This window comes from Sinohyriopsis cumingii, chromosome 13, assembly GCF_028554795.1.
Source record: "Sinohyriopsis cumingii isolate HCF-2022 chromosome 13, ASM2855479v2, whole genome shotgun sequence".
Lineage (NCBI taxonomy): Eukaryota > Metazoa > Mollusca > Bivalvia > Unionida > Unionidae > Sinohyriopsis > Sinohyriopsis cumingii.
Genome location: NC_142973.1, coordinates 55379980 through 55392774, shown reverse-complemented (window position 1 = coordinate 55392774; position 12795 = coordinate 55379980). Strand labels below are relative to the sequence as shown.

At 35.6% G+C, this 12795-nt stretch overlaps 1 protein-coding gene across 1 annotated transcript in view; it reads left to right on the top strand.

Annotated features, from left to right (window-relative positions):
- The first annotated feature begins 363 nt into the window (after positions 1-363).
- LOC149785600 (uncharacterized) overlaps positions 364-12795 on the top strand; it is a 65542-nt gene continuing 53110 nt past the window's right edge. Inside the window, exons 1-4 of the mRNA XM_089979409.1 lie at positions 364-748; positions 2811-2868; positions 3935-4143; positions 9314-9430. Of these exons, the coding sequence (XP_089835535.1) occupies positions 2814-2868; positions 3935-4143; positions 9314-9430 (381 nt within the window). The 5' untranslated portion in view covers positions 364-748; positions 2811-2813. The remainder of the gene's footprint in view (positions 749-2810; positions 2869-3934; positions 4144-9313; positions 9431-12795) is intronic.

The following is a 12795-nucleotide window of genomic DNA, read 5'->3' as shown; positions in this document are numbered from 1 at the left end:
TGTAGCATGATGTCCCACCCAGTCACATTATCCTGACACCAGACCGACCAGCCCTATCACTAACCTCTCAATGCTGAGCGCCAAGCGAGGCAGCTGTTAAAACCATTTTTTATAAGTCTTTGGTATGACTTGGCCGGGGTTCAAACCCGCGACTTCCCACATCCGAGGCGGACTCTCTAACCACTAGGCCACCGGAGCGGTCGGAAGAACCTGGGAAAGCTCCATTAAGAACCACCTATCCACGGGAAGGTATTGACATGTTTTCTCACATACCCACGTTGGACGTATCTGAGACTCGAACCCACGTGGACAGAGGTGGGATGTCAGTGATCAATAAAGGTTGTCCTGAGGAATATCAAGAAAATTCAAGGAAAGTTTACAGAATATGACTAATGAGTTCAACTTGAAAACAAAAATGTTCAACATTCAGTTTTAACAATATAAAAATTACAAATTGGAATTTAAATTCGAAAATCAGTAAATGTCATACACAAACAGCGTATCAGTATTAAAGCATGTATGACGGTTACAGAGACTCGGTACCGCGGTAAACGTTAGGATATACCAGACAGTAATTGCATGGCGACGCTAGAAAAAGTAATTGCTTTATTTTTTGTTGCAGTATAGATTAGACTAGAAAAATCGTTTATTTTTCTATGGGTGCAGACGGGAAGAATTCGTTGTAATAACGACGTAGACTTATAGTTATGGCGCATCACTGGACATAAAAAGATGTCTCCCAAAGCAGGTTTCATCTCTCTCTACCTATCTCTCTCTCTATATCTGTCTGTCTGTCTCACTCACACATAAACACAAATACATACACAATGTTTGTGTGTATGTGTGCATTCTGTAACATTCACATATCTGTGGTAAAAATGACTAATAATAAATTCATAGCACAAGAAAAATAGCTATATTCCCCATTTTAACACTTGGAAGGAATATTGTATTAAGACTGAAAATCACTAACCATTTATATTTATTACTGCGTATACACAACGAGACTGGGCGGGTAACTGTTTAGGATAAATTAAGCTTTGAGGCTAATGTTGTTTTGTGTTTTGAATTACCAGTTGGGTTCAGATACATTAATTAAGCAAATTAATTACTATAAATATGTAATTCAATTGTTGGGATTTTTGAAAAAATATTTATCATGTAAAGCACACGTTTTTTTTTCTTCTCTCCATCGGATAACATGTTCAAAACGTTATATGTCAGAACAAGGGCAATGCCACTGGAAGCTTTCATGTGTGTGTTTCTGATAGCAATACATTTAAAAACAAATCCGAATATAGAGAGAGGTACTAGCAATATGGATATATCTCCATTCAATCGTCAATATTTTAATAAATGCAAGTGTCGAGTCAACCAGGGCATATTGCAATTATTTTACTATCCCAAATCACAATGTCTGCCTAAGAACACGAACACAAACATAGATCTCTCACTTAGGCCATCGTGGGTTTCTATCCAGGGGCAACACCACACTTGGTTTGGTTCTCATGAAAGATGATGCTTGAAGGCGAAAACCACAAAGTATGAAAACGTTTTAAAATGTAATTGATTAGGAGGCTGGTATGTATGTAGCAAAGAAGATTGGAACTTAGTTTCGGCTTCTAATTTTTTTATAACCGCAACCTCGTCTTCCGATCTGTACATAGCCTTTTTGAGTAACCATCCATTATACATTTCTGGCGAGGAGATGGGTTGATCTTGGCTATTTTCTTTGCTCGTTAGTTAATGACGGGGTATTATTTAATGACGTAATATGTAATATATAGACAGAGAGACATACATATAGACAGACAGGGTAACAACTAACATCCTCTTTTAAGCTGCAAAAGTGGACGCAGATGATTCAAAAATGAATTTAAAAATGCCTTTATCCCCAACTCTCCCTAGACGGTTGATATAGAAGTTCGGATCGTTTGATGGTGAATTCTTCACAGCAAAATCGGAAAAAAGGTAAACTTATTTAGATAACTAATTGTTTACCGAGATTCAATTACAAAATGTTACATACCTATGTACACTAGATAGGGTCATCAGTATTTTCAGTTCGAACAACCACACACTTAAAGAGACACTAACACGTTATACAATCTGATTAAATTTAGCTATATTCGTGTTCTTTTGGAGGCTGATACTTTGAAGGATCAAAGACAGGTTTTGGCTTATGTGATCAGACTACACGGTTTAAGAGGATTGCGCAGGTTATTCAATTATGTTTCATTATTTCTGTATTGTGTGCACTATTAAATATGGCAGTTTATTGACTGCACACATGTGACATAAAATCTGGTGTCATTCATAAAATCGATGCAGCAGGTCGTCTTATTATTCAGTGAAAAAATGTCAATTTAGAGTTGGCATGCTTCATAGGTAGACATACATACATACATACATATATACATACATACGTACGTACGTAGGTACATACATACATACACACATACATACATACATACATACATACATACATACATACATGCTAGAATGTGATATACCGAGTCACCAAAACGTCTGGATGTTTTGATAGCTAAAGGTAAAAATCTGTCGTTTCCCGGCATCTAACTTGTGATTTTCGGATTCGAGCGAAAGAAAAGAACAATATCTTATTCGTCGCTTAAGTCGTTGGACGAATGCGGTGCAGCGCGCATACTGTGGTCGTATCGTATTGCAATGCAGCGCGCATACTGTGGTCGTATCGTATTGCAATGCAGCACTTACTGTGGTCGTATCGGATGTAACACAGCTGATTGAAAAATTGCAAATAGGAATTAACACCGTATGAATAATTTCAGGATATGCTTTTTGACGTAAACCAAGATCTTCTGGCGTCCGGAGTTGTGATCCTTTCGGGTAACTCATTCTTCTCTTCCTCTTCCACGTTCTCTTAATACCATGGTTCCTTCTGCAGTCTTCTATCTATCTATCTATCTATCTATCTATCTATCTATCTATCTATCTATCCATCCATCCATCCACCCACCTACACACCCACCCACCTACCCACCCACCTCCCTGTCTATCTGTCTATCTATCCATCCATCCATCCATCCATCCACCCACCCAACCACCTCCCTATCTATCTATCTATCTACATGCCTACCTACTAGTATATACACGAACGATAAACTTTCAGATTTTTTTACTAAGTAGATCTCGCTGCTTAAGGTAAAACTTCCGAATGAATTTCGGGTATAAACATAAGCAAGTTCAACGAGATCAATATTTTCGCACCATTCTCTATCTGTAGACTCGTACAATGATCCAGTGGTTGTTTAAATTAATCTCGTACATTGACCCGGGGGTTGTGACCCAAAATTAATTTCGTACAGTAACCCAGGGGTTGTAACCCAAAATTAATTTCGAATTCGGCATGCCTTCCTGATATGATACCACGTATGAAGATTGATCCAAAATATTCGAATGTGTCGTTGATATTGAAATGTTTGTACATTTGTCCTTTAACCACTCCTAGGATCCTGATGAGAGGGAGCCAAAAATAACACCCCTCTTGGACAGAATTACCATGTGTAATGATAACTGCCATGTTTCGTTACGGACGGGCAGGCAGACAGATACAGGTGACACCCCCCACGTTGTCTTGTTCACATATTTCTTAAATGACAAGAAGCATATCATTTGATGCCATGGGCAAAATGAAGTTGTTAAAAACAGCAAAAACTATGGGTTTTTTTTAGACGAAATATCCTGCTACCCCGATAATTGGAGATACTTGCAACTCAAAGATTATACGACTTTCTTTCTTTATCTCCCTCGTTTCCTTTTTTCTACAAATGCCTTTACTTCTTTTCTGTATGTATTTCTGTGCATAATTTCTGTGCCACGAGTATATGTTTTACAAGCCTAAATCGGAGTTATTATATGCGTATTTATTTCGAACATTTTATCCATAATGCAGGCGGTACTGATAATTGCGGTGTGCCCGTGGTGACATTCCCTGGGCAAGGGACGCCAAATTTGCCTCGGTATGACATCCGGGATGTGGGTCAACTGGTCTCAGTGTACCTGGAGATGTGTGGGGGAACTGCATCGTTTCTGGTAGACCTACAACATGGCGCCACACTGGATACGATAACACGACTTGCAGGCACGCTGAAATATCTTGAGGTAAAGTTTTGAGGAAATTAAAAAAATAAGATCAAATCAATATAAAGTCTACTTACTTCATATAAACAGTTCAAAGTCTATTCCTTTATAGTTTCTTTTGCGTTGTGATCCTCTCTCTTCCTACTACTAGTTGTACTTTGGACAGCCCAGGCTTTGGTCGCACGTGAACTTTAAGACGGAGAACACCGGAGGACACAATGAAACGCTAACATTGACTGAGGGGCCCACTGACTTTGGCAAATGAAGAAGGACTGGATCGAACTGGGAACCAGAGATATTTGAATCTCTTTTGTTACCATTGCGCTATTGACAGAATCTACCAATTCCTTATGGACTGTATGAAAGACTATACACTTTTCTTAAAATATTAATAGGGGAGATATTGGAGGCGGACCTGGATACAACTCTAATGCAGCAGCTCCCTGGACATTTCCAGACTTAGATTCTATTTATGATGCTGATAACTGTCACTGTCATTGCTACCCTGCTGGCAGATGTAAGAGCATTAAATAGGATTATTTTAATGAAGACCAGATGTGAGATCATTAAGTAGGATTATTTTAATGAAGACCAGGTGTGAGAACATTTAGTAGGATTATTTTAATGAGGACCAGGTGTGACAGCATTAAATAGGAAGGAAAACCAGATGTGAGAGCAGTAAGTAGGATTATATCTTATAAAGACCAGATGTGAAATCATTAAGTAGGATTATTTTTATGAAAGCCAGATGTGAGAGCATTAAATAGGATTATTTTTATGAAAACCAGATGTGAAAGCATTAAATTTGATTATTTTAATGAAGACCAGATGCGAGATCATTAAGTAGGATTATTTTAATGAAGACCAGGCGTGAGAGCAATTAGTAGGATTATTTTAATGAGGACCAGGTTTGAGAGCATTAAATAGGATTATTTTAATGAAAACCAGATGTGAGAGAAGTAAGTAGGATTATTTTTTATTAAGACCAGATGTGAAATCATTGTAGGATTTTTTTAATGAGGACCAGATGTGAGAGCATTTAATATGATTATTTTAATGAGGACCAGATGTGAGAGCATTAAATAGGATTATATTAATGAAAATCAGATGTGAGAGCATTTAATATGATTATTTTAATGAGGACCAGATGTAAGAGCATTAAATAGGATTATTTTAATGAAGACCAGATGTGAGATCATTAAGTAGGATTATTTTAATGAGGACCAGGTGTGAGAGAATTTAATATGATTGTTTTAATGAGGACCAGATGTGAGAGCATTAAATAGGATTATTTTAATGAAAACCAGATGTGAGAGAGGTAAGTAGGATTATTTTTTTATTAAGACCAGATGTGAGATCATTAAGTAGGTTCTTTTTAATGAGGACCAGATGTGAGAGCATTTAATATGATTATTTTAATGAAAACCAGATGTGAGATCATTAAGTAGGATTATTTTAATGAAAACCAGATGTGAGAGCATTAAATAGGATTATTTTTATGAAGACCAGATGTGAGATCATTAAATAGGATTATTTTAATGGGGACCAGGTGTGAGAGCATTTAGTAGGATTATTTTAATGAGGACCAGGTGTGAGAGAATTAAATCTGATTATTTTATTTAAAACCAGATGTGAGAGCAGTAAGTAGGATTATTTTTTTTATAAAGACCAGATGTGAGATCATTAAGTAGGATTATTTTAATGAGGACCAGATGTGAGAGCATTAAATATGATTATTTTAATGAGGACCATATGTGAGAGAATTAAATATGATTATTTTAATGAAAACCAGATGTGAGAGAATTGAATATGATTATTTTTATGAAAACCAGATGTCAGATCATTAAGTAGGATTATTTTAATGCGGACCAGGTGTGAGAGAATTTAGTAGGATTACAATGGAGAAAATAGTTTCATTAATAAAATCTCAGTTCACTTGTTGGGTTTAAGACAAAGAAATAAGCTACCTTAGAAAAGCATTGAAATGTTGTATTTAAATGAACAGATTCCTTCTTCATAAAAACAAAACAAACAATAGTCTCGTCCTTTCTGGTAAATGGGTATACTTTGGTGTTATTATACTTCGAGAAACGAAAACGAAGTTAAAGAAGATAAGGACCTCTACAATGCACCTAAGGTGCAATATTACGACTTATATATTATATATATATATATATATATATATATATATATATATATATATATATATATTTATCATCATTGGCGACTCGGTCTCGAAAGACCATGCGAATAGCGCCCTTGGGGTGTTGCCTGTCTCTGTTGGCAACGTCTGCTGTGGCTGTGCAGGCCTATACGTGAGTGACAGTCCCTACTGCAGTTGGTGCAGACATACTGGGAAGTCTGCATTACTGTGGTTGCTGTTGCGTATATATATATATATATATATATATATATATATATATATATATATATAATTCAGCGAGGCAACTATTGTTATAGTTTATAGGCAACTATTGTTATAGTTTATTTTCATGTGATGACGCATTTTATACGTGTATACACGTATACTTACAGTACACACCCATACAAAATAAATTTTCACTTGGACTGTCACCTTACCACATTTCAACCTATAGAATGTTTCTTGATTAAAATACAGGCTTAATATTAGTTCCCGATTTACCTCCCTTAGGCCATTCCTGTGGGTTAAAAGATTGTAAATACATGTATACGCGTCATCTACCACGCTTATATCGTTTTGTTTTTTTTTTAGAAAGAAGAAAAAAGGTATGAATATAGCTTGCAAAGGCTTCCTTCATAATATCAGTGCATATATATGCACATGGCCTTGTAGGACACACGGTACTAATTGTGTGGAAAAATGGGAAGCAGATTGGAAATGGGTGAACATAAAATGAGTATATATAGGTTTGACTGGCCAGGATTGGTTAATATTGTAAGTTATGTTTTAGGAAAAAGAATCTTTTGAGTGCTTATCCTCGTTGTAAGTGAGAAAACAAATAAAGACATTTTTTTGTTGATGGAAATTCAGTCCTTAAACAGTTTTGGGTTTGGAACACTCATTACTAACATTAGCACCTGACCCTTTAGTGCGGAATTGAAAACACAAGTTTCAAACACATGCAGGTCCAGAAAATCCCATGGCTCATATCCTTTCCTCTACACAGAAGCTGACATACAGGTTTCATCTATACTGATAAATATAGATTTGATCATGAGCACTCGGAAATTTTAAGTTATTGAATTTTTAATATCATGGTGTTTGCGTAGGTTTACTATGGGAAATGAACTAGTACCGTGAGTCCTGTAAGCTTACAAGGTATGTGGGCTACTTTGATGCAGGTTCAAGAACAGTTAATAAGAGATCAGGCTAAAGTGTCAAAAAAAAAAAAAGGTGAATCATTCAAGACATAATGGTGATGTAGATATCCAGGTGTTCGAATGTTAAAATGTTTCCTTTACATACTGGTAGTTGTGATTTGATATGTATGAACCATTAAGTAATAAATCAAACTTTTATATCTAAATATTTACGTATAGATGTTCAGTTAATCCTTTTAAAATTTTCCATGTACTTGTATGGGTATATGCCTTTCATCACATATTTAGGTGTCATGTTTATAAAATGGTTAAGTGTCTCTGTACAGTGTTCATAACTTGTAATTATCGCCAGCCGTTATATGGATTGCCTATGAATTTAAAGCAGTCTGTAAACCTGACTGGTTTTTTTTTTTTTTTTTTGGCTATTTCGCTTTTTTTTAGGAAAGTGTCATGTATACTTGTTGAAGGAAATATATTTCTCGCCTTTGATCTGTACCATTTGTTTCAGTTTCTAGATGAAGAAATGGCTGTCACAATCTGAAATTTTATAAATGAACTATGTTATATATTTAGGATATTTAAAAAATCAAATTGCATTTGATACGTATTTATCATATATACATACGCCTGTTAAGTGGTTGTGTTCGCAAGTTTTATGAGCGCTACCTTCATTGTCACGCAACTTTGAGCATTCTCTCTTTCATCTCTTACTTTGTTATCAGCTATCTCGTTGTATTACACATGTTTGTTGCTTCAAAATATTTCCATAATTCTTGCATATTTTGATCTGAATTCTTTGCACATCAGATATATAAATTTTACCTAACGCATCGCAAAATAAATGAATACAACCTGTACCCATGCAAAATACTGGTTTTCATCTCTTGTGGATTGATTTTAGATACAGGAATAACCATACTATTTAAAACTTTTCTTAGCATTTGGCTGATTAAATATATGTCTACTTTTAACCATGAGTGTCTATGGAATGTCTAATTTCAACCACGAGTGTCTATGGAATGTCTACTTTCAACAATGAGTGTCTATGGAATGTCTAATTTCAACAACGAGTGTCTATGGAATGCAGTACATCACAACACATTACGCGACTGAGCACACATTAGTAGTGCATTATATTTATTTATTTTTCCCGTCGAGCTACTGTTTATGTTATTTTCTTGGCACTTGAAATATTTTTAATGAATAGGGCCATATAAAGGAGTGGATATGATTACTACGGTAGACATGACTCTATAAAATATAAGTGGATATGATATACTACGGTAGACAGGGCTCTATGAAGGAGTGGGTATGATTACTACAGTAGACAGGGCTCTATCAAAGAGTGGATATGATTACTGCGGTAGACAGGGCTCTGTCAAGGAGTGGATATGATATACTACTGTAGACAGGGCTCTATCAAGGAGTGGATATGATATACTACGATTGACGGGGCTCTATCAAAGGAGTGGATATGATTACTGCGGTAGACAGGGCTCTATAAAATAGAAGTGGGTATGATATACTGCGGTAGACAGGGCTCTATCAAGGAGTGGATATGATTACTGCGGTAGACAGGGTTCTATAAAATATAAGTGGATATGATATACTACGGTAGACAGGGCTCTATGAAGGAGTGGATATGATTATACAGCAGAGAGGGCTCTAGTCCGTCGTCTTCTTCGTCAGTAATTATCATATTTAAGTTATCATTGATTACACATCGTTGTCAATGTGGGCAGTAGTCAATAGTTATTATACTTACGCGACCTTGTCTGACAAAATGTCGTCTTTTTCGTCAGTAATTGTCATACTTATGTGTTAAAGTTTTCAAACGTCGTTTACACCACAGTGCTCTCGTTGCGAATAATATATGTTTCATCCACAGATTCAACGAAGAGGGTCAGTGCGAACAGTTTATGTAATCAAACCCAAATCCAGAGCCAAGCTGCGTTTCCTGAAGAAATGTATTGGCAGTCACAAGGAGAATGGATCTCATTATACGGTAGATCGCTAATACGTATATTCCCCATTTCCCCTGTACTGTGCAATAACAACGAGATTAAGCCGAAATTTTACTTTGCCTAAGTGGTGAGTAAGATGAACAAAAGTATACAATGCACACTGGTAATCTTAAAAAGAAAATGTTTCATCAGTGACCCATACATTTAGAGTTGCGGATATCCCTTTCTTTAGAATGTAGTGCGAGCAGAAGTAGTTGAGTGGTTGGCTGGTTGTTCTCACCACCAGAAGGGTGCGGGTTCAAACTCCACCTAGACCAGGCTGAATTGACAGCAGTCGTGTGTCTTTGACTGAGGCACGTTACTCAGATTGCCTAAGCATTGTCATGTATATCGGTATTGTCTTTTACTTTTAGCAAGTACTTGTAGATTGCATAGGATCCATAAATAGGAGTTTACGATCCTTAATAATGCTATTTATATTAAGCCTTTTTACGAGTTCGGAGAAAATTCCCATTGGATGGCTCGGTCAGGTGGGTTCTTTTTGTAACATGGATTTTTGTGATAGAAGTCAGGTAGCGAATAGGAAAAAAAAATTCGATTTAGGGCCATTTGAGTGTGTATAAGAAGGCATGGGTGGACGGTTAATTCATTCTTATGTCATATATTCTTGTGCTAACATCAGTCTATAGATGTGTTAATGTTGTGTCTAGATGTAATTTGAGAGGACACATTTGCTTGTATTATTCATTGGAATTTTAAAAATCATAATATTCTGTGTTTATCGTGAATTTATTCAAAGGAGTTCTGGACACTACCATTGTGATACATGAAGACTGTTAATCCATCTGCACATTCGAGGTCATGGAATTCATTCGGAAAACTCGATTCATTTGGACTTGTGTAGAATTTTTTTTAGGATTGATTTTGATTTCATTCATAATACTCCAATTTCCTGTAAATTTTTATTATTTAATTTTGAGAATTTGTTACGTGTTACAAAACATGCTGGTTTTGCTTCTTTCTTTTACTTAGTTTATAACCGTACAGTCGCAACAGCATGATATAATCTTTCACGTGTTGATCTGCCGTTAGATATGAAATAATTATTAAAACCCCGAGACGGTGTTACTTTAGGAGAGTGAAAATAGCGAGACTATGAAAGGTAAAGGATTTCCGTATCTACATGATGTATTGGCGGTATCTCATACATACATACATACATACATACATCTTTCATCCGATTATCTTCATTAAAGTCGAAAATAAGTTTCTCTGCCAAGAATATAAAATACTAAAATAACTTTATTGGAAAGGAAAATAAGTTCATTCGCGATGTAGGTTATTAACTAAAATTTTAAAATCAATTTATTTGCAAAAGAACGCTTATTTCTACGCAAAGTAAATGATTCAATTTGGATCGACAGTAGTTCAACGCGTAGGGAAAGTGCTATTTTCTTTATCAACCTTTTTATAAAAGACTCGTGTTTAAGAGCTGTTGTTTCTAGGTACAATAACGGTTTTGTTTTAATAGTCTTTGCAAGGAAACGTCTCTGAAACGTTCGCCACGCGCATGATAGCTTTTTGCCCTTTTGAAGTGATAACCAGTGCAAGGAGGTTTGAATAATATCGCAATGACTCCACAGTGACCAAAATGTAAGGCAAGTTTGTGGACGAGGACGGGTTATAGAATGGCTGATTTAGGAACGTTAACTGTATTGGCTTAGAAAGTTTAACTGTATTAAGTGTGTTCGTCACGTCCTTAGGAAGTTAAGGGGGGGGGAGGGAGAGAGATTGTGTTTTTAAAAACTAAACTAGGATTTAAAATACCATACTTTGCTATAAATGAACTCATTTTTCATAAAACATAATATGAGAAGTGTGTGGTTTCCTTGAGGTCTGGAGGAAATTACTCTTTTTTTGCAGTGCTTACCGGGTTTTGCTGTCTTCATTAAATATTTTTGTTAATGATTTTCTTGGAGCGTTATTTTATGTAATAAGTCTTTTTCTGTACAGCCTGGCCAAACATAGATATTAAATGAAAAAATGGGTGATATTAGAAGAAGTGAGAAACGTTTTATTTCTATTTCATAATAATACAACAAAAAGGTGCTTGATGCCAAGGAAGAAAAAGGAGCGGGTTTTTATCATAACGGCATCAAGTACAACAGATCATAGAATGCAATTTTCTAGTATTATTCTTTTATCAAAAGACCGTTCAAATAAAACTGCGAATTAGATAAATGCCCACGTTTAGATCGAGTTTCCTCTGTATATATTATTCACTCTTAATTATTTCTTTATTTCTGGGCGTCATTTTAAGATAAGGAGTGGTATGTATATAGTAATTGCGGTCTTAGAATGTCTATAATGGCAATTTTGATGGAAAATATTTTCTAAAGCTTAGTTTTATTCACTGATTAAAAAAAAATACAGAGACTCCCAATATCATCGTAACGTTGTATGTTCCTTTATCTGGTAATGAGGTTCCAGTTACAGTCTTGTAACCAAGTTGTTCGGCGAGTGCAAGAGTTTCGTAGCATAATCCTTTGTGTTCAGAGATTGCATTGAATCAAGGAGTCTAAAAGAATGCCCAGTGTTGAGAAGAATTCCTATTGCAGCTCAATTTGTTACTGGTTAGTTCTTTTGGTGCACAAATGATTTGCCGGGTATAGGACTCATGGTACTAATTCAGTTCCAATAGTAAACCTATGTAAACACCATGATATTAAAAATTCAATAACTTAAAATTTACGAGTGCTCATAATCAAATCTATATTTATCAGTATAGATGAAACCTGGATGTCAGCTTCTGTGTTGAGGAAAGGATATGAGCCGCGGCATTTTATGGACCTGCATGTGTTTGAAACATGTGATTTCAATTCCGCACCAAAGAGTCAGGTGCTAATTTTAGTAATGAGTGTTCCAAACTCAAGACTGTTGAAGGAATAAAATTCCATCAGTGAAACAAAGTGTCTTTTTTCTTACTTACAGCTAGGATAAGGTCTCAAAATATTCTTTTTCCTAAAACATAACTTACATTATTAACCAATCCTAGTCAGCCAAACCCATATATACTCTAATTTATGTTCACCCATTTCCAGGCTGCGTCCAGTTTTTCCATATCATTAGTACCGTGTGTCATATAAGGTACTTCTAGGCTCTATGTTACGTTTGCATTCTGAGATCTATTAGAGTGTTGTTTTATAATGAAAAGGGACACCACCTAATTGTTAAAGTCTTAATTAATTAAGAATACTTTTATTATTGATTGTTTTTATTTTTCGCTGGGAGCGTTTGGCAAATTTGATCATCTGAGTTGTGGATTTAGTTTAGTTCATTTTGTTTTATCGGATTAAAAAATGCCAAGCAAAACAAACGATGATATCATATACAAGTCCTTTGTTGA